Source organism: Amia ocellicauda, chromosome 3 (assembly GCF_036373705.1).
Source record: "Amia ocellicauda isolate fAmiCal2 chromosome 3, fAmiCal2.hap1, whole genome shotgun sequence".
NCBI classification, from domain to species: domain Eukaryota; kingdom Metazoa; phylum Chordata; class Actinopteri; order Amiiformes; family Amiidae; genus Amia; species Amia ocellicauda.
The window spans coordinates 15,343,801-15,365,974 of NC_089852.1; the positions used below are offsets into that span (position 1 = coordinate 15,343,801).

Here is a 22,174-nt window from a genome sequence, read left to right on the forward strand (position 1 = left end):
TTCAAGTGTCTCTTCTGAGAAACAACAGTGTCACAACAGCATTACTACCATCCTGAGTAAGTCCTAATCAGATAGCTAGCTAACAGGCACACAACATACCAAACAAAAGCAAGGCAATACTCTATGACACACATCCTGAAGTGTACAAGTGTAAGTGTATCCCAAAATGAACTGAAGATAAGTACGATCTGGCGAAAGCATGGACTCTTGTCAGCGGGAAAGCAGAGCCTGCTAATGAAGATACTGAACTGGAGAGAGATGAAAAGATTACATAGTGTTAAGTGGTTCTGTGAAGGGGGTGATTAATGCTTTTATACATTATTAAAGAGAGCAGAGCTGAGAGGAAGAGATGGGGGCGGGGGGTATCATTTATGCTGAAGCTCCCTTACAGCAGCAGATGATGTAGAGAAAAGTAACTCTGTTGGGAATTGGGCAAGCGCTGGAATCAGAGGTAACTCAGTAGACATCATGAGCTCCACACTGGGGAAAAACACTTTTTCTCCTGCTGTAAGGGAAAAGGTATTTATCTCAGTTAGACCACTCAAACTGTCTTTTGTCTTTACACCTTCCACTCACCCTACACTCAAACCTCCATATTCCACATGTCCTACTCCTTCTTCCTCTTAAATGTCACCCAGATGTAGACTGAAGCTTTGGTACCTGTTAATTTACCCAAACAGATTAATTGAACACTGCATTATCCAGTTGCACAGGAAGGAAGTGTGTGATTAAAATCTCCACCACTGCTGAGGAGGATATTAGGTGACCTCAGACAGAAATCAGTTCAGCCAAACCACATCATTGTATGTTCCCTAGCAGGGCAACAGCTGCTGGTTATGTTCATCAGGAATGAAGGAGATCTAGGTAGATAATGAGAGCAATAAAAGACTCACAGGACATTCTCTTTGTGCATCCATTAATTCTTCTTGATTTGATGCCTAATTGGTCAGGTATTGTGTGAAAATTAACAACCAAATAAATGCTTTTATAAACCTCCTGTTACATGGCCCATGTGGAACTAAATGGGATATATTCTTTACAAGCAGGTTTACAAGCAGCTGTTATCAAAGAATTCTATATTCCTGGAAACCAGTTACATCTGACCAGTTTAGTTCTGCCACGGTTTAGGAATTTTAAGAGAATAATCTTCAAAGACAACTGGGAGCACACAACATACAAATACAGATTGCAGATCTGGTCAACACAAACTTTTCAAGAGTGAAGAAGTTGTAGACTTAACATATTTCTATATAAAACATCATGAGAAACACACATTTTGCTTAATAACATAATACCAATTTGCAGTTTGTATAAGGGGAATTATAAGGAAATGGACATGGAGTCAGTGGTTTTGCAGGAACCTTTGAAGTACGTCAGGTTCATGAAACTATTATAAATCACATATGAGATATCCTATACCTCTTTTCTTATGTATGAATGTCATCCTCTGAATAGAGTTATCAGGATTTTATTTTGTTTCAGTTACAATGATGTTTCAATATACTTAAATGCTAGTGGTGCAAATTTCACAGGATGTACGTTTGATTTTAAATAAATAATTTTGTTACATTTAACTAGCATGAAAACACAACACAGATCATCAACTACAAGTCCATGACAAAAAAAAATGGAAGGAGAGAAGGGGTTGTGTGAAACGGTGTGTCTTATTGTATAAGAGAGGTCATTTCATGAAGTTGGCACGAGATTACAACTCGTATACAATAACAGACTTTTCACACAATCTATTAGCGTGTAAAATATACATCAAGCAGTAACTGCATGCAATAAGTGAAATGCTGGTCTCTTTTATAAGCATTCTCGTTACATTACATTATTTGTTTTAAATCACTCATTTCGAGATCCAAGCTGGTCCTGTCATTTATACTGTAGATATTTGCTTGGCCATAAGGAAACTTGTGGATTCTACAACAGCACAATGTTGAAATACTGAAGTGTGTATGACAAAGTAGTAAATCACTAACTTCAACATTAAAAATATATATATAGGACAATTACTTGATAAATTAAAGATATCAGTTTTGCAACACAAACCACAGTCCTGCAACACTGCAGAACAGATTGAGCAAAAACAGTTTAGTATTTTGCAGATTAAAGACTTTTTGTTGAAAAATAAAATAAATAAAAAACTGGCATTGGCTTGTTTACATGTTTTTCAGGTAACCAAATATCAAACTGTATACAATATACATTTTAAATATCAAAAGATTGTACACACACTGTACACACTTCAAGCAAAAAATTCTTAAAATAAGTGAAAAAATCTGCCAATGGAACAAGACAAAATACAACATATTCAAGGCATATTTTCTTAGAAACAAGTGTTATTATCTTGCTTGTTAAGGAAATGTATCTTATTTTAAGGATGGTTAGATTTTTTTTAGCCTGGAAACAAGATAAATATACTTGATAAGACTTGTATTTTTCGCAGTGCAGTATTGTAGATACACATTAGGGCTACAAAAATTAACAATGCATTTCACTATGATCCCATTTTATGTCAAACAGACTGAATATTTAGTTCATACAGCACTTGCTAATAACCTGTGCTTGCATGAGAGAATGCTTGTAGCCTTTTTTTATTATTATTTAGGGGGAAATGTATTGTTTTGTACTTATTTTTGTGTCATTCCCTACCAGGCCTACTCCGTTCAGAACCAGTATGCCATTCCACATTCAGAGGTAAGAGAACCTTTCTTGGGGAGACTGCAAATTATGCTTTCATAACATACAACATACTATAATAATACATGTTTTACTCTTATTAAAAGGAAGTTGGGTGGTTAATTCAACTGTGTTTTTCAATTGTCTCAAGATATTTACCCGTCCCTGTAAAGTTACATTAACCACTATATGTAGGTATTTAGATTTGTTTGTCGGATTTACAGTATGGTACAGGGGGATTTACTATATGATTGTTTTTACAAATGCAGCCTCCTGATTTATGCATAGTGTCCATCTCCAGAGAGTCCACACTTGGACACATCTTAATCTTTTGAGTCTCCTGCCATACAGATCATGTATTTTATTTTGTTGTGGTGCTGTGTAGAGGAGTGATGGGTGTATCTTGTTCTCTCTGTCTGTGTCTGTGTTGTAGTTGGCCAAGCTCCACCAGCTGTCGATGCAGCAGGGCGCTATGGGTCCCATGGGCCAGACAGCCGCCCAAGTCCTGCCTGGTATGTATCTGCCTGGCACCCGGCCTAGAGCCACAAGGGAGAACCAGATTCCTGGGGAGATTCCCCTGGAGAGATGCACCAAAATGACAGGCTGACAGTCAGCAAGACCAGAGCTCCATCAGTCAAGCACAAAACACATACAAAATGTTTGTTCTCCTCAAAAATAGTCAAAACTTCTGCACACATCAACACATGTTTTCAAATGTTCTTTGAAATTTAAGTTCCATGAGGAAGAGTGGAACTAAATACATTATTAGATGAAATAAGAGGTTTTTGCATACAAGCATCCCATACAACTTCTCCTAACAAGTAAAACTAACCTTACAAATACAGCCGATGTTTTCAATACATTTCAGGACATAACTAAGTTTACTAATCTAATTCTCAGCCTCAGGAAGTGAATTCCTCGACCTCATTTTAACAACAGAAGAGAGAAACAAGCTTATGCATGAAGCCAATGAACTATTAACAGCCCAGTCCTAGGCTAGCACATATGGAATAAGGATTAGTTTGGTAAGATGGGGGCAGCCCATGTAAGGATTTAAATGCATGCAGTAGGTTAAATTCAATTCACATCTGAACAGGAAGACAACAGAGGGAATTTAATACAGTTGTAATATGATCTGGTCACGTAAGCAACCAATTCCATCATACAAAATTATTTATTATAAGTCAACTGATCTGGCAAAGGAAGATAAAGTTGAAGGTGAAATAAGGGCAGAAATAAGAAATGATTTCTATGGTTTTCAATGCAGAGAGGATAACAATGCACAGATATTTTTTTTAGTCTTTATAAATGTTACCATTTATACATTTTTGTATTCCTATAGTAAGTACATAGATGCATATGGAAATTTAGTTCATTAGTAGTAGACATAGAACTCTTCCACGAATTCAGAATGCAAGGAATAAAATATTCCTCCAAACATTTAATAATTGATCTCACTTCTCTCTTTAGGAATGGAATCCAGTTCTCAGACAACATCCCAGGAGCTCCTCATTCCAAATGATGTAAGTTTCAAGGTCTACAATACAAAAGGTTCAAGTTACCATTGATAAGGAATGTTTAAATTAACATTACAAGCAAATTTCACACAGATTCTTATAATCAATTAGACATGCTCCAGGTCAATGTGCTGTATTGATTTTCAGAATTGCAAAATGAAAAGTGAAAAAAAAATATAGGTGATTCAGCCAATCCAGCTCAACTAATTCCCAGGTTTAACCACGTCACCTTTTTGAGGGATCCAATTTAACCAGAGAATATTTCCTGGCAATCAATTGTATTCATAAAAGACAAAATCCCCCTTTAAACAGTTCTGAATCTGAATAGGACTAAATAGTGTGTGATTTTGCATGTCCCTTTACAGAAATCTGAAGATAATCACCCCCAACCCCTTATCTAATATGGAAATAGTTAAGTTACTCAGCAGCAATTTATTGCTGAATGTGGTAACCAAAAATAAATAATTAAAAAAAGAAAATAAATAGCAAGTCAGTCTGAGGTAGCCTGTATTTTAATTGACAAACTTGGTTTCTGCCTGTATAAAATCTGGAAAGTGGTTCAGTTTGCTGTAACAGTTTTGTATATTTCGGTCACACATTCACAAAATGTGAAAGGCAGTGAACTGAGGGCTATGACATTTAAAAACAACAGAAATTGGAAGGAGTAAAATAATTTAAATATCCAATATCAAAATATGCAGGTTTACAAATACAGATGCCAGATTAGACTGAGTTGTAAAATCACCAGAGTCTGTACCAATAACAGCATCAGACTTCAGATTCAGATTAGTCATCAATTGCTGTCATCCTCTGTTCACTACATAAACATGAATTGTTAGATTTGGGTATGACTTCAGTCACTGGCCTGCATATTCCGCTCACATCTTTCCACTACAGTTCTACAAATATTTTAAAATATTGACATTTAAAAAAATATATATAATTTCCGTGTTTTAAAAAGTAGGGAATAACTTCAGATCTGTACCCAATTTTCAAATCTAAAGTCTGACTCCTTCACCAAGGACATCTGGCACTACAGACCAGCGTTCCACTCCCCGCCCGCCTCACTGCCCTGTCTTCTCATCATACTGCTCTGTCTCTCACTGATCCCATGGGGCTTGCTTGGATGCCTCGGTGATGTCTGACATACTCGGTACCGCATGCTGTCAAAAGAGCCACGTAAATAAATATGCAGAGAGACTTTCAACAGCCCTCTTCAAACACTATGCTCTGCTGCTTTAAGAATGGTCTGGAATGCTTTGGATATTTTCAAAATGTGGCTACCCAGATTCCCCAGGTGGCCGAGATCACTGACGCTCTTCTAGAACAGATTCATCTGCCTGGCTATGTCCCTAGCTTCTGGTTATGGTCAGCCTCCATTTACCCAGTTACTCCTGTCAGGTTTTCTAGGTTGTTTTTTTTTCCACCATCTGCAAATATCCAATTTATACAATCACAAACAGTCATAATTGTTTTCTGATCCCTGGAGAGAGAGACCCTCAACCTTTATCAAGCACTGCATGTGCATTCCTGTTTGAGGGGATCTAAACACCGAAAGGTAGGAAAGACATACAGTACACCACTGTCTCCGGTGGCAGTTTAGAGAAAGAAGTGGGAATTCTTTGCACTCAGTAACTAAGGTTTTTAACACTTTCTGATTTTGCAACTTTGCAGAATTAGTATCAAGCTGTAACAGAAATGTCTCCAAAAATATCAAAATACCATTAGAAAATTGCTTTCTATGTAGGGAAGCTGCTGGGTTCGGTTCGGTAATTGACAGAATGAAATACAAACAGTAAGATTCCATCAGAGCTGTGCTGATGTGACCATCCAGCATGCAAGGCTGATGACGGCTGGGTGGCAACTAGGAAACAAAACTAAAAATAAATAAAAATCACAGACTTAAGTCATAGAAAGCCTTTAGCAGAACAATCAGTGGTGGAGGGGCCAGTAGACATTTTCACATAACAACTAAAGTAGGGAATCACAGCAAATAGAGTAGAAATAGCCTTTCAAAATAAGAGAGAGAGAGAGAAGAAAAGAAAATCCCTGTGAGTGTCCTTTATTGTTTAATTACTAAAGGGGAAGTGAGATTAAAAAAAAAGTATATTAAAAAAGATCACTGGAGAGACCCCATAAAATTAAAGTGGAAAATGTGATCTGTAGAACAATGCTTCATTCGGGCCTCCTCTTCTGCCCCGTTTTGCTTGCATGGCTGCCAGTTCCTAACAGGCGCAATTCCATTAATAGCCCCCCACGCCACTGCCAGTGTGACGAATCAGGCGCTGTGCAGCGTGTGACTCCTGTGGAAAGGAATGCTCTCCCCAGCCCCCGGGTACAACGCAGCGCAGGGCAGCGATGGGGAGGACAACAAAAGGGATCTGTCCTTCACAGGCATGCCGAGCTGCCAACACGTCTGTAGATGTGGCCGATCACCACTACCCTGTGCCGACTCCAGGCTCATGCGGTGTCGGGAGTTCAGGCTTTCTGCCGAGCTCTAGATTGGTCTACGACAGACATTAACTTCCCTTTGGATCACAGAGCAAAAGAGTTGGGGGCTAAAACAAGAGCCAGGGGGAGACAGTGGCATGTTAGCCACCTGTCTAGGGTTTAGACAAATCCTGCGGGGTTAGTAATACAAGCAAACACCCATTACCACTGATGGACTGTGCTATTAAGATACACCGCAGTCTAGTTCCTACATGCAGTTGTTGGCCTGTGTGTTATAATATGCCTTTGCAGTAATATAAAACAATAAGATTCACAGCCAACATGGACACCCATGCTGCCACACTTTATAATAACGATGATGTTATCGGTGTTTTACATACTTTGCTTTATCAGTGTATGTTTTCGGTTTGTAATCTGTAACAGATCTTGTGGCTGTGCAATAGGACGCTCATTTCTAGCTCTGTTCATTTTAAATGTATTTAATTGTACTTAAACTTCCAGAAAAGCTGTGATTTAGTACATAGAGTTATGGTTATACACTGTCAGCTAAAACTAAATATATAAATGTAAATATGACAATAGTATAAAAATGTCTTCTGGAAAACCAATTAATGCAATTCATGTTATGTTATTTCCATACATTGGGTTCCATTTCATTTGGTATTAAATAAGAAGTATAATTCAAAGTTATATATGAAACAAAATATTACATTTAGTCTCAATATATGGTAGAGGTAAATACCAAGTACTTTTTTATATATATTTAATTCAGTTTACTGACTAAGGGATGAGATTTTAATAAAAGGATAACATAAGTTCATTATATCATGACGTGCACAGCCCTAATCACCCAGTGCACAAATCCAACTGGAAAAAGAAAAAAAAGAAAAAACTAAATTGACAGCCATTACCAAATCAATTTAAGCGATCATATTCACCATGATGTTCTTCATTAACCAGTAGAGAATAATTTTCCAAGCCCTCTTCAGGAAATGATACTTTGCAAAGGTTGTCCAGCTTTGAAAATCAATAGCCACTTAGCCACATAGATAGATGAGAAGCAAATGGGCACTTTCTTGGCTCATTTACTGAACATAGAGGAATTGAAAATGACCAGGGATTGGAAATGGAGTATTAGCAGGCCCTGAAAGAGAACTGAATCGGGTTACAGAGTATTGAGGCAAATCACGTGATGATTGTTCATCTTGTGAACAAGTCTCTCAAAACAGAAACACACCCTACACTCTAGAATATAATGTCTTTATTAGCACGGAACAAAGGGTTTCCTATTCCGTGAGGTACCCTAATGCACAGCAGTCAGCTGAAAGTTAGCAATGAATCAGTTGGAAGTACCATAAATGTCTGGCATTCCCACAAAATACCATATTATTTATTATATATCATGGGGGTGGTAACATCTTGGGGAGGCCTTGATGCAGCAGTGGGTCGATATGAGCTGATGGTGATGGTGATTTTAATCATGATTATTTGTAAATAGAAAATGCTAAGAGAAATACAAAGGGATGCTGCCAGTTTATATTTGACTAAAGAGAAGATGAGGCACTCGCTTATCATAACAGGAGAAGAGTTCCACAGTGGAGCTGTCGTAAAAGTGCCAGCTCAGCAGATCAGAGAGGAAGCCAGAGCCAGTGTTGGTGGAGGGCACAGAGTCTTGAATTAGATTTGAAATGGATGGCTTGGACGGAATGGATGTAAGACGCTTAAGAAATCAGGCCTCTACATGTTGCACCAACTTGAGCTTACCAATAGAATGTGAATATCAAACAAGAAATCTCAAGTTATTTTTCATTTACATTTTGCACAGATTTATGTTAGCGTTACAGTCAGAGATCTTCATTTTTCCGCTTTCTTTCCAGCTGATCGGCTCGATCATCGGACGGCAAGGCACCAAGATTAACGAGATCAGGCAGGTGTCAGGGGCGCAGATTAAGATCGGCAGCCAGCTGGACGGGACGAGCGATCGGCACGTCACCATCACCGGCTCGCCCATCAGCATCAATCTGGCACAGTACCTCATCACCTCATGGTAAGCCACGGCACCACACCTGCACTCAGAGCTCCCTCCCTCCACATGATGAAAAGTGTCCCTTAAGCACAGCTTAACACATTTTAATTAGCAATGAGTTAAGCAAATATTAGTCTTTCAACATAGGAATATATGCATAAAAGGTGTTAGTACCCAGGGATCCAAAAACCTTGATACAACAGATGTTTGGTAATCATAATCATTTTCATGCCAAACATTACTTTCAAAATTAAGAAATTAATATTTTTAAAAAACAAAGCATTTATATGATTCAAAAACACTTAACGCATCACACATCCCTCAAAGTACAGGTCGTGCTTTCCATTATGCTTTTTAGATTTTCGAACAATCCAATTAGTCATTCTACCTTCGAACAGGTGGCCTCAAATGTGAGCTCCAGTAAATTCTCCTTAAAGACAACCTAGCAGAGTCATGCCTTTAATGCACTTTATTAAAAACATATGTTATCAGAAGACATATACAAATAACATTTCTAAAGACTACCTATTATTAATGGTTAATTTGAGTCCACTTTGTAACAATGAAAGTTTTCCCCCTATTGTCGAGAATCCATTGTTTTTCTACCTTTGTAGCAAGCCCTTTAAGAATGATTAAATTATTTGAATGGAATCACTAAACTGCATAAACCGCTTGATATAAAACATTTGACTTTCCATTGAAGCCACACTCGTGCTTGTCAAATGGTCAAATACAAACCAGAAGGTTTTAAAAGGTTTTTAGTTCATCCACACAACAGACGTCAGGCAACAACACAAAACCAGCATACAGCTTTGAAGCTTTGATTGGCAGAGAAACCATCTCTGACTAGCAAAGAGCACAGAGGTCAGGAATGAGGTGCACTTGTTACCAGATCTATAATAGGAATCTGGTAGCATCTGTTTGCAATATTGTAAGAGATGTAACCATCTCTCAGCTCTGAGGAATACTGAATTTAACTCCTGCCTAAATGAGAAAAGGTTAAAAAGAGATTTGATTCCCCTGTTGCATGTCTACCCTTTCAGAGCAATAACTACAATGCAACACAAAAACAGGTCAGTTTTACTAAGTCAGTTAATTATCTAAATTATGATTATAACCTCACCAGTCAGTCAGTCAATTAATAATCTATTGTTTTCAAACGGACAGTATTTAAGATTAATCATGTTCCAAGACTGCAGAGCACTCATCATCTCCTGCTAGATGTATCCCCCCAGAAGTTTATATCAACACGCCTTGTGAATTCTGCTGAAAGACAAATAGAGCAGATAGTGTTCTGAGAGACTGGTTTGTGTTGTAGGTATACAACAATTCACACAGAGCCCTGAATGCTATATTTATGAAAGTCTGCCACCAGATGTGATGAACTGAAAGAGGAAAATTGTAACACTTTAAAAAAATAAAAAAAGGAAAGGAAAAAGGCTCCCCAGACAGACACTGAATGCCATTTTATCTTGCCAGTGAAAGAATGCATTGGAAAACACTGTGCCAAGACTTCCACACTGAATTCACAATAAAGCAGTTTAAGACAGAGATTAAAAGCACTGGACTGTAAATCAAGATGTTACATTTTGCACCATCCTGTTTAATTGAATACACAGAAATGCACACGCACAAAACAATCCTAATTAATTTAAAATCATTTTGTTTCCTCTCCCCCAAGCTCCCCCCCGAGCCATCTCCCTTAATTAAACAGCACCTCCCCCATGAGAACTGAGGCCCCCTGAAATAATCTGTTGCAACCTCCAGCAAACACCTGTTATGATTTCTTTTTTTATTATTATTTAATTTCTCTCGATTTCTTTCTTTAACATGTCTTTTATTTAACCTTCTAACCCTTTTCCATCCAAACCTCCCCTTCCCTCCCTTTCCTCCCTGTATCCCCACCCCCCTCCCCTGCCTTGCAGTTTAGAGACCGCAAAATCCACCGCCCAGTCCTCTTCCATCACGAGTCCCGTTGACCTCAACATGACCTTCACCCAGCCTGCCTCCCCTGCCTCGTCCTCGGCCGCAGCCCTGGCAGCGATGGGTGCCATGCCCCACGCTCCCATGCTGGGTGCCCCCTACGCCCTCCCCCTCTCCAGCATCCTGGGAATGAAATCCGTCCCCTTCCTGGCACTCTCCGGCCCTGCTGCTGCCTCCCCCGGTGCCGCCCATGGAACCCTAGCCTCTTACACGGCCAAAATCTCCTCTGCCAATGGGATCAAGAAGCCCGAGAGACAGAAGTTCGCCCCCTATTGACCTCCCCTACCCTGGAAGCAGAAGGCCACCATTCTCTTTATTTTCCTCTGCCTGGATTTAGCTGGATAGAAAAAAATTAAAATTAACAAAAAAATTAAAATAAAAAACGCCCAGAGACTGGATAGCTTTTGTTTTGTAGCCTAGAAGATTAAGAGGTGTCCCTCTTTCAGCAGAGAAGATACCAAGAGGAAATAGGCAAATATTTGCCCACTCGGCGGCCTCAAAGCCATAGACTTATCCTCCTCCCCATCCACCAAACCCCACCCACCCCTCCCATCCCCTGCTTATTTATTTAAAAAAAAGAAAAAAAGAAGAAACAAAAAAATTAAGATTATTCCCTCAAAGAGTTTGTAAATGATACACTGGTCACTGCAGCTAACTGTATGTATCTGCTTTTATACAATGATGTCCTTGTATGCTCCTGTATATGACTCTCTGAAGGTTTCTTTTTTAAAAATATATATATGAACTGTGTAAATCAAAAGTTTTTAAAAAGACTACAGCTTGAAACCTCTCTTTGCAGTATGGGTTTCACCGCATTTATTTGAAACGTGCCGTTTTGTTCATTTTATTTATTTTTACTATGGTTACGATGATGATTATATCGATTGCAGAAATGTCGGCAGGTGTATATACAATGGTTTCTGGCAACCTGCGATGAGGATATAAACCAAGCAGTAGTCTGCTGTGTTGAAAATGATGATGGTCAACATAGGGGATTATTTGTCGTAGCTGCAGTAGTTGCTGACAAGAGGTGAGGTAAAAAAAAAAAAAACAGGGAAAAAACAAACCATTTTAAATGTTTTTATAGGAAGAGTGTACTGCCACTTCTGAAATGTATCCATGCATTAAAATATTAACATTAAATAAATTGTAACCCCCATGTCTCAAAATGAAATTGGCAGTGTGGAAGGATACTTTTCACCAGGAAAAGATCCATATACAATAACACTGCAGCAATGCAAAACAATGTCCCTCTTGTGTTGGAAAGTAGTATTGCTTTGTGACATTGCCCACACACAGAAAGTGTCTGACACACTGGTTTATGCGCCATCCTGACAGAGACTCTCGAATGACCCTGTACGTGACTGAAGAGGCTCATAATATGTTGAGAGTTAATTCCTGTACAATGACATAACATTAAAGTGTGAAAGAGGGCTGAGTGACACCCTGGTAGGTAAATGATGCTGGCCAATGGGATCTAGAATAGGATGTGTTGGTATTAGTTTTCCTTTTGAAATGAACTCTCAATTTACTTAGAAGTGTAAGAGTGTCTTTCAGATGAAGTGATGCAATTTCATTTATTCTTCAAAAAAAACTGGTAAAGGTGTGGACACCTCTAGACATTTTTGTTTTGTCTTCAACTCACACTCCATTTGCATGAAAAAAAACGACTGGCCTTTTTGTCTATGCAAAACATCAGCTCCTGGTTCACACAGTAAATCTAGGACGTGTTCACCTATATCATTGACAGCACTGCAGAACTGCTAACGGGAAAGGGCTACTCAAATCAGTATTACAGGAAGAGGTACTGGCACAGTTTTTCTTGTGCTTAACTTGCTTTGTGAACCAATGGAGATTTGAAAATGTCAATGCTTTCAGTCCAGCATCTTTTACACACACACAAACACAAACCTAAACAAGCAAAACCAATAAAATAAAAGACTACTACAACTAAATGTTTGCACTTGAACATGGTATTTTCCAACGAAGGCCAAAAATGTTTTCCTAATAGCATTGTTTTCGTACAAAGGCTTATCATTTGTGTCTACCTGAAATACTTTGTAATGTTTTGTGATTATTTTTTATTTATTTTTATTCTGTTTGATCAATGCCAGAAAAATAAAACAATACTGTATTAACCTGATTCTGCTTCATGTATGTGTCTCCTTAACAAGCATGCAGTAACATAAATATATAATGTCCTTGAAGGACAGATAAAAAAACAACCACATCAAATGTCATACTGTTGGTAACGTCAGTGTTTGATTAATTCTTAATTACATTGCAAGTCTGTAATTTGGCAGTTAGCAGTTACATGTGATTAAAATGTTAACTTAGAAAATGTGGAAGGATTCAACCTATCTTTTCTGCCTTGTTCAGGAAAAAAGTAAAAAATAAATTCAGAACGAGTCATGTAGCAAAGCCAGGATTAAAGTTCTGAATTAAGCTTTTAAAGCTGTTAAATGGCTTCAGGTTTTTGCAAACAGGATCATGAGAGCACCCCCTTCACGGGTACAGAAAGAGTAATAGTGTAGTTGGTAGTCAGGACTTTAAGTGCAGTCAGTATTATTAGTCAAGTGCATTCTCACCAATACTATTCCCATTGGCAACGCAGAGCAGACACTGCTGGAGGCGGCTGAAATTGTTCTTTATTTTAAATCCTCTGTGGTAGTGGGCTTATAAAAGCTTCAAAGATTCTGTTTGCATTGTTGGTATGACAGGCAAATCACCAAATCCAGATTACTACAAACCTATGATCCTTATGTATTCATTCATTTAAACAAACTCTATACATTTATGATGTCTGATCATTCTTCTTGCCAAGTTCGACTTGAATGGCCCTGCATGAGAAGACCACAAGAAACACAAAGTGTATTTGAAACACAAACGGTGTGTGTCTGTTAAAGCCGGGCTCACGGAGTTCACTAAAAAGAAAAAAATGACAAACGGAAGCCACTGATTTGCCGAGCTAGGCAGGTGAGAGAGTTTTAAATATACCCACCTGCTGCTTTGCTTGACAGATCCCTTCAGCACTAAAAGTCCCCCAGTTTAGCTGTGTAACAAGCGCAAACTGCTGGCTACCTTCCACCCGCCCTGAACACAGAGACTACAACCGCAGATCAAAGCAAGTTCCAAATAGCTTTTTACAGCTGATACAACAGAAACAAATTCTTCAGGATATATTACTGGCAACTATAGCGCCTTTCCTTAGCTTAATACACAAACAATAACACAAATGCTGCAATATAACATCACACAGGCAGCCAAAACCACCTGTGGGGGAGACATTCTGTGTTTGATGCCCAGTCCATCTGATTCACATTATTTTCCAGTTCTAATTAAAAACAATCTGGAAGAAGACTAAAAGCTTTCTTTGGTTTTATTTTTCAATTTTAAACGTTGAAGCCAGCCTTGAAGTGATGGAAAAATCAGAGAAGTTGTGAAACACCAGTGACTTATTTTGTTTGGTTATAATAAAATGCATGTTGCGAGATGTGGCAGACACACAGGCATGCCCGGCACTGTTTAAAAATATACATTGTTTTGATAAAATGATTACACAGTACAGATCTATAATTCTCTTAGGAATACACTGGGGATGTGGCTTGTCAGTAAACACCAGTAAAGCATCTTTTAACATTGCGAAAGCGTTAAGTGACTCTACAATGTATACTCACTCACTAAAAGGTTTTCATTTTTATTGCCCTATTACCATGTCTATCATTACCACCTGCCCCAAACCCTCAAAACAATGTTCATGCAAGATAATAATTGGTCTGTCTGAGCCGTGCGCTTGCCTGTGTTCTTTAGTTAGCATCATCCTTTATCTCTGGAACATCACATTAAAACCGATCTTTGAAGCAGCAGCACCCAAACAATTACTAAGTGGCATAGGGCGAAGCATATTTTCGTAGCTGTTCTGAAGATTAATATCCAAAATCATAGGTCCAAAACAACAAACAAACACCAGGCAAACTCCTAATATTAAAAGAATAGCATTTAAAGTGTCTTAACATTGTGAAACAGTCATGTGACTCTACATTGTCATGTTGTCTCTGCAGTGACTAGTAAAAGCTACATAGATATGATCCAAAGCCTTTCCTTCTCAGATTTCTAATTCTTTTACATACACGGAGGAGGTGAAGAACCAATAAATAATAACGTATGTCATTGAAAGCCAATTGAGACCAAAACACTGATCTGATTCAGTCACCCAGGTAGAGTACAATAGCCATTGTAAGACAACTGCCAAATACTGGGAAGTTCCTATTTGTTTAAGTATACAGAAACAAAACAGGAGCATGTGAGTTGAAACAGCATCCCAGGGCAAGAAAATCTATTTTAGTTTAGTTTGCTAAGCACAGCAGTAATGCTATGACACCTCACACAATATTCTTTGCCATCTTGTCCTATGCCGCCATTTGGAATTTTCATACCTACTATATGTGCTTCTGGTATTTTTTGCAACTTCATAGTGTAACAATATGTTGCAGGAGTGAAAATGTTGAAAGGGTGAAGAAAAAATGCTACATTTCTATAGCTATCAGTCTCAAATAATGTGTGAAACATTTTTGGCCCAGAAGAATACATTGCAACAGATCACACATCAAAGTAGTGTACTGCAGTTTAAACATATGGGATAGGGTATTTAAATTTTAAATTTGAAGTAATTTTAACCACATTTCCCTTTGGGCAAAACTGTATTTACACTTCATACAGTTATATCATCCTATATTCTACAGACAGCAAAAAGTGAATTCCGTATCATATGCATTAGCCATCAGCACTCATTAGCTAATAGCAGCATTTCGATCGCTGGCTTTGTCTAGACCATGAAAACTAAAAATCATTCCTAAGCATTCTACAGGGCATTTATACAACTGGAAAGATTCTTTATCTTAAGATTAATGGTGCAGACAGCTTAAACGTCTGGGGTAAAGAAACATGTTTTTCAAAAGACAGGAACCACAATTTGGGGATAAACACTTCTTCAGAATTTGCATAATAATAATAATCTACATTGTTACTACACTGTTGTTGGGTAAAATTAACCAATTAAGTTATTATGATTGCAATATGTAATTTTCCAATCTTTTGTTAGATATATATATATATATATATATATATATATATATATATATATATATAATTATTATTATTATTATTATTATTATTATTATTTCTTGGCAGACACCCTTATCCAGGGCGACTTACAACATAAGATAGATATAGATATATATAATTTTGTTATCTATCCACATCAGAGAGAAGAGGATTAGGGTGGGTGTATAGTTACACATTTCTTAATTATTAAAAATAAATAAAAAATAAATTCTTCCTCCTAAGAATACTAAATCCCAGAAGATGCTTACACCTGTAGCTTTATCAGCTTCATATTCTCAACAAATTGTACTTACTATATGAAAAATAGCCAAGCCCAAACACAACTCTTATTCAATTGTCGGTCATGTGTCAATACAACTGAAAGCATAATGGGCTGTTAAAACATGTCAGCACCCTATACTGAACTGGACAAAAGTTTACACACTCTGCCAATCACCAAATTCATTTTACTGGTAATAAATTAAAGCTCAAAATAGAAATCTAGAGAGATCCTCACAAATGAAGGTATGGGGCATTTTAAACTGATACACAGTTTCAACAGATGGCTTCATATCTGAGGAAGATACATATATATATATATATATATATATATATATATATATATATATATATATATATATATATATATATATAATTGTATATAGGATATTGTATAATGTTATATTTGTGGAGTACAATGCTTATATGTTTGATCATAATTCATTTCAGTTTAACATTACATTCCTATTTATGGTTTTAAATACTTGATGTAAGTGTTAACGTGCAACGCACAGTGTCAAGCAGCCCTCTGACAAGGGTTTCCAACACTGCTTTCACACTCTCCAATAAAGTGCTAGACAATATGGAGAGCAATATGGAAACTGTGTCATATTAAGTGTAACTAATAAAAGGGAGCTGTGAAAAAATGAATATCTTGCCGAGATATAGCTATGCTTCTATATATTTGTTTATGTCTAGGTGGGTTAATACTATTTAGTGCTGAAATTACCAGATGTTTAGCTGTCTCTATCTTAATGAAAGCCTCCATATTTGTTTTGTTTGTCTTTCCATTTTTTGCACTAGCTAGTAGCTGGACAAACAGCAGGTGAACGCGATCTTCATGGAGTTTATTTGTATGAAAAAGAGAAATGACATTGTAAAACACAAAGATCAGGAGGGGAAAAACATTTTTTTCCAAACTGGAAATGCATTCCTGTCAATTACGTAAATCTTGATACGACCACAAAAATATGTTGTGCTTGGAAGCCACTAATGACAATGTATAAGCTAAATAGAACAAGTATGCCTTGTTTGTGATTTAAAGAGATTCAAGTCTGTTTCCCTCCAAGACCAGGGCTGCCCAGCACTGCCCTAATCTTTAGATATCAAGATTCAAAGCAAGGCCTGGGTTGGTAATCACAATTTATGCTAATACTACTAATATGAAGAAAAATGCACACAACTATGGCAAAGATTTAGACCAGGCTGTAATTCAAAAACCATGCTGAACCAGACCCAGTCAGCTGCTCTCTGATTATCACCATAAAGCCTGTCTCCACTACACAGTGCAGAATATAGTGTTTGATACAGCACAGAAGGGAAAGTATTAAACAGTTTGCCATCCCAATTTGTATCCATAATTTGTGCTCATCGTCACTATTTGTCATCCCTCTGAGACTGTGGCAGTGTTTAGTCATGACAGGCAGGCTCAAGGGATGCCAGCCTCACGCTTTATTCCCTTATGGGAAAAGCTAACGTTATTTAAAAAAAAAAACATGTTTTTCACTCTGGCATCCACAAATTGGTAAGAGTCAGGCTGTAGGGAAAATCAACAACTCTTGTGGAAGAGTTTTATTTTTACATAGACACATACACACACACACAAATCCCACTATCTTGTCTCATCACTTTCTGGGGAAATAAAAGGCATGGGTAAAACCAACTGCTAACATACTTATAAATATATCTATTTTTAATGTCCACTAGTTTTGGTAAACTGACAGACAAAAACACTGGATTTTAAGTTTTGTTATGGCACAGCATTTACAAGTCCCACATCAGCAATGTGCAAGTTGCTTTACATGGGCAATGAGCAGGGATCTGGAAAACATGCTAACGTCTACTAATTACAACAATAATTGGTGTAATTAAGCCATTCAGAGCCCACATTCAGCAAAAAGACAGAAGTTTCTATGGCTCTCCAGGACTAGAGATACACTCACTGAGAGTATAGATTGGATAATGTCCTCTAAATAACAGCAGGCCATACATCAGTACTCCAAAAAGAACTGAGATTTTAAGCAGTATTTCCAGGTCCTACCGGTCAGTACTAATGAAAAATTATTTTCACACTGGAATACCATTACATTTTAGCCTAGGGTAGGGACCCTTTTCAACGCGTGGGATGGAAAGCAGTGTCACTAATGTCTGTGTTGTTACTTTGTTTTATACATTTGTTTGTTTTTAACTTAACAAGGTGACGGATAATCCATGGCTCTTTCTCTGACACTGTGGTGTCAAAGCTCCCTATGGTAATCACCATTATTGAATGACACAGAAAGCGTTAGAGGAGAGATGTAGGTGCAACCCATTTTTGAACGTGAACTAATACAGAGAATCAGGCAAGCAATAAGATACTTTACTAATACTCCCATAAGGAGAACCTTGTACTAACACTGTTGTGGGATATAAAGATATCTACTATCTTGAATCACTAGACAAAGAGAGGACACAGATGCATATTCCTAAATGAGTATCTTATTTTTCATGTAACCAGATTTTAAGTTAACACACTTCTGTCCTGTTTGAGATCAAACCTTTTTTTGTCTGGTTTCCTTTATCCATTTCCTTATGCAACATGTTTAATCCATAGCAATCGATTATCTAGCTTTTCTTATGTTTCCGCAAAAGGGATTGATTTCAAAGCCATTCCATTTTTAATTCCTTGGATTTATGGGAGTTCTTAATCATCACAGAGACAAAATGTTTGAGCCAGTAAGCAAAATACAAACCACACCTGGCAGAGATACCAGCCAGAAATCAAATATTTATACACAGATACACTGAACTACTCAGTTATTTTTACCATTACATTGTGTGATAAAAACAACAAGAACCCAACTGTAACTATTTCAATGGAAGGACCGTTAATTATCCCTAAAAAAAAAAAAAAGCAAATGTTATTAGGTAGCTTCACCATTACCATCTTGGACAGTCATTTCAATTAGCCTCAACCCAGTCTGTACTCATAAATCACCATCCTATTAAAAAAAAAAAACAAGAGGATTAACCAGAATATATGCATTTTCAGTAAGCTAATGTGGTTCAGACTAAGGGGCTGTTAGAGAGAAACATTGCCGCAAGTCTGTGTGCATTCATCCAGAGCTCGTCTCATTCAATCAGCCAAGTTCCACTCAAATAATATCATGCATTCCACAGGTCAGACGCACTAATGGAAATGAGGAGAGACCAAGTGTGTAATCATTTTCAGAAATTTTCTGGGCTTATCTTGTCATGGATTGTATTCAGGGTGGCAACAGTTGTCTTGTTATACTGCTGTCACCAATTCATCATTCTTTTTTTTTCCTTGCAGAGATCATCCCAAGATGAGGCATTCATCTGAACTCCTGGGCAAAACATGTGAAAACTATTTTTACATCTCTTGTTAAGCCATGCATACTCTTAGAGCAGTGCACAGTGCAGCAGTGGGGAATTTAATGGCAAGTTATCTGAAAAACTGATCAAATTATCCAACCCCTTTATCCTTTTCATACCCTTATATAGTTTGACCAACTAAAAAGGGACAATGGATAGCAAGAGCCAAGCAAAGTGTAGTTACAGAGCAGGCCTGTACCATTCTGAGATTAGGTAAAGGTAGTTCTTTAGGTAGGTTTTTATGATCACTTTGTACAGTGCAATCCATGGAAATCATTTAGCTACAGGTGAAATCATCAGTGTTGGGCTTAGTGAGAGAAGAATATCTTGCATTTATAAAGCACATTTCCTCCTAAAGGACCCTAAAGTGCTTAACAATTTAGAACCATTGTAATGTGTAATGCAAGGCAGCCATTTTGTACCAGCAGCTCTCTAAACTACACTGCAGATAAGAAGGAGAAATTAGGAGGTATTTTGGGGCCAATTGTACAACTGGGGATGTTTTTAAGGAAAGTCACAATGAGAAAACCTGTTTTTAGAGTTTAGTCAGGACACTGGGTTAGCCATTCCCCTTTTAGAATAGTGCCACGTCATCTGCATCGAGTCAGGACCTCAGTTTCAAGTCTCACCCCGAAAGATGCAATGACTTCACGCTTAGCCCCTACCATGGCACTAACCAGCTCCCCTCACTGCAGGCTCAGATGCTGCAAATGTTTGTTATCTGAGCACCAGTCAACATATGGGTATTTTATGATGTGAAGAGTCTGAAAATCCCACATTAAGCAGTTATCATTTGGATTATAATTCATAACACCTTTTGGAGAACAAAAGTAGGCTGAGGTGATGAACATGGTGCATTATATATTGCACTGCATTGTTGTGGTTTTCTTGGGAGTTGAATGAAGAGATATGACGAAACACATCATTGGGAATGTCATAAACCTGCAGATGGAACTGCGTGTCCTACTATGCAAATGCAGCTTTATTGGCACTCATCCACAGGCTCTGGTTTATATTGCACTATTAAACTTGTGGCCCGCGAAGGAATTATCACCTACCCACCCCGCCCCCAATTGGAGAAAAGGAAATATCGGGGAAGGAAAGAATGAGCTCACTTGCCTGGTCATGGGGTCATCTTCTGCTGTAATGACTCTCAACGACATCTGTCTGTTAGTAGGGTCACGTTCTGGTACTGAGCTGCTGCAATGGATGGAGGGGGGGAGGGGAGCACACTGTCCTGCAGCAATAAACAAAACAAGGCAGAAGTCAAGTGAAGCCTCCTATATAGTCCAACCCTCCTGTTTTCTAAATTGATTTGCTGTTGTGCCCATGTTCCCCTGCTACTGTTATTTGCCCTTTCCCCTATATATTAAAAAACAAATGACCATTCTTCTTCCAACATCATGTATCATGCCGTACATTTAAATGGTTTATGCTGGCCTCTTAGTACTTGGTTTAGAAACACACACTGAGCTACAGTCTCCTCTCCACACCAACAAGGAAGACCCCTGATAGAAAGTGGTGATCTTCAAATTAGACAGGAGATTGTATTCCTACTTTCCAGGTTACATGGTATGTCAACCATTAAACTAACCACTGTGATGGACCTTTTGCACTGTATTTTGTAAATTTGAATTTGTAATGTTTTATGCCTTGTACTGAACTGTATTTTTGCACTTTGTATTGCGCTTATATTTTGTAAGTCGCCCTGGATAAGGGTGTCTGCCAAGAAATAAATAATAATATAAATTCACAGATTGCCTCCAATTTATTATTTGCAAGGCGGGGGGGCATTAGTGAATTTTTTTCCTCTGCTCACATTTAGGGAAAACAAATTTGTGTACTATATCAGAAACTGATTTGACAGAACTGGTCATTGGGCATGAATAAATAAACAAAAAAGAAGCCAATATAATCATAATGTCAAAATAAAATAGTAAAAAATACATGACATGCATTTAAGATTAGTTGGTGGGAGAACTGGTGATCAGTATTGTTCCACCTCCAGTTTTTAAGTACTTAATTGATCATCAACATTTTGTACATTGGTCACAACTCCCACCTTTTCCAAATCTTTACTGGGTGATGCAGTGATTCACAAAACCTGCAGGATCCAGTACTCCTGCAGACTTACTTTCAGGCATTGCTTTAAAACATTGTTTGTTGGTAGACTTCAGAATTCTGTTTGTTTTACACATTTTACTCTCTGCAATTTAAATTCAGTTACTATTCCACTATACACTAAGAAGCTGTGCTCCAGAGGGACCTTTTAAAATAGACATTACAAATATCAAGAAAAGTACTGGAGAAAAAGCTACATACCACTCAACAAACCGTAATGACCGTAATTGTTTCTATATTAAAGGCATACATTAAAATTAAAATATAAAATAAGGAAATTATATCAACAAAAAGCACGTATTAATATCATGTATTAGTAGTTATAATGTTGTTGAAGGTCCAATATATCAGTCTATTTTAAAACATCTGCCTTCCAAGACTGTTTGCAGTCCAAGTGACTCATTCACACTTTATAAATACACCCCCTGTCTCCCTCTGAAAAAGCTCCTATTGTTTTCGGGATGTCGGTTGAGGCTGAAAGACTGCCTTTATATACCATGGAATGCGAGGGAAAATGTATATTATGAAGCTGATATATGTCGGTGTGTGTGTGCAGTGTGTAGAGAATGCACATTATACGCAGAGTCTCAGCTGTCAGGCTGAAACACAAAGCTGAAGCTTTAAGCCTTCACTGACT

The 22,174-nt window shown here is 37.8% G+C and overlaps 1 protein-coding gene across 4 annotated transcripts in view; it reads left to right on the forward strand.

Moving 5' to 3' along the window:
- pcbp4 (poly(rC) binding protein 4) overlaps window positions 1–21,133 on the forward strand; it is a 68,747-nt gene extending 47,614 nt beyond the window's left edge. For 2 of the 4 annotated variants that reach the window (XM_066698287.1, XM_066698289.1), the window contains 5 exons: window positions 2,659–2,700; window positions 3,116–3,194; window positions 4,153–4,205; window positions 8,528–8,697; window positions 10,602–12,802. In XM_066698287.1, coding sequence (XP_066554384.1) covers window positions 2,659–2,700; window positions 3,116–3,194; window positions 4,153–4,205; window positions 8,528–8,697; window positions 10,602–10,935 — 678 coding nt within the window. In that variant the 3' untranslated portion in view covers window positions 10,936–12,802. The other 2 variants (XM_066698293.1, XM_066698294.1) reach the window with 2 other exon arrangements.
- Window positions 21,134–22,174: the final 1,041 nt, after the last annotated feature.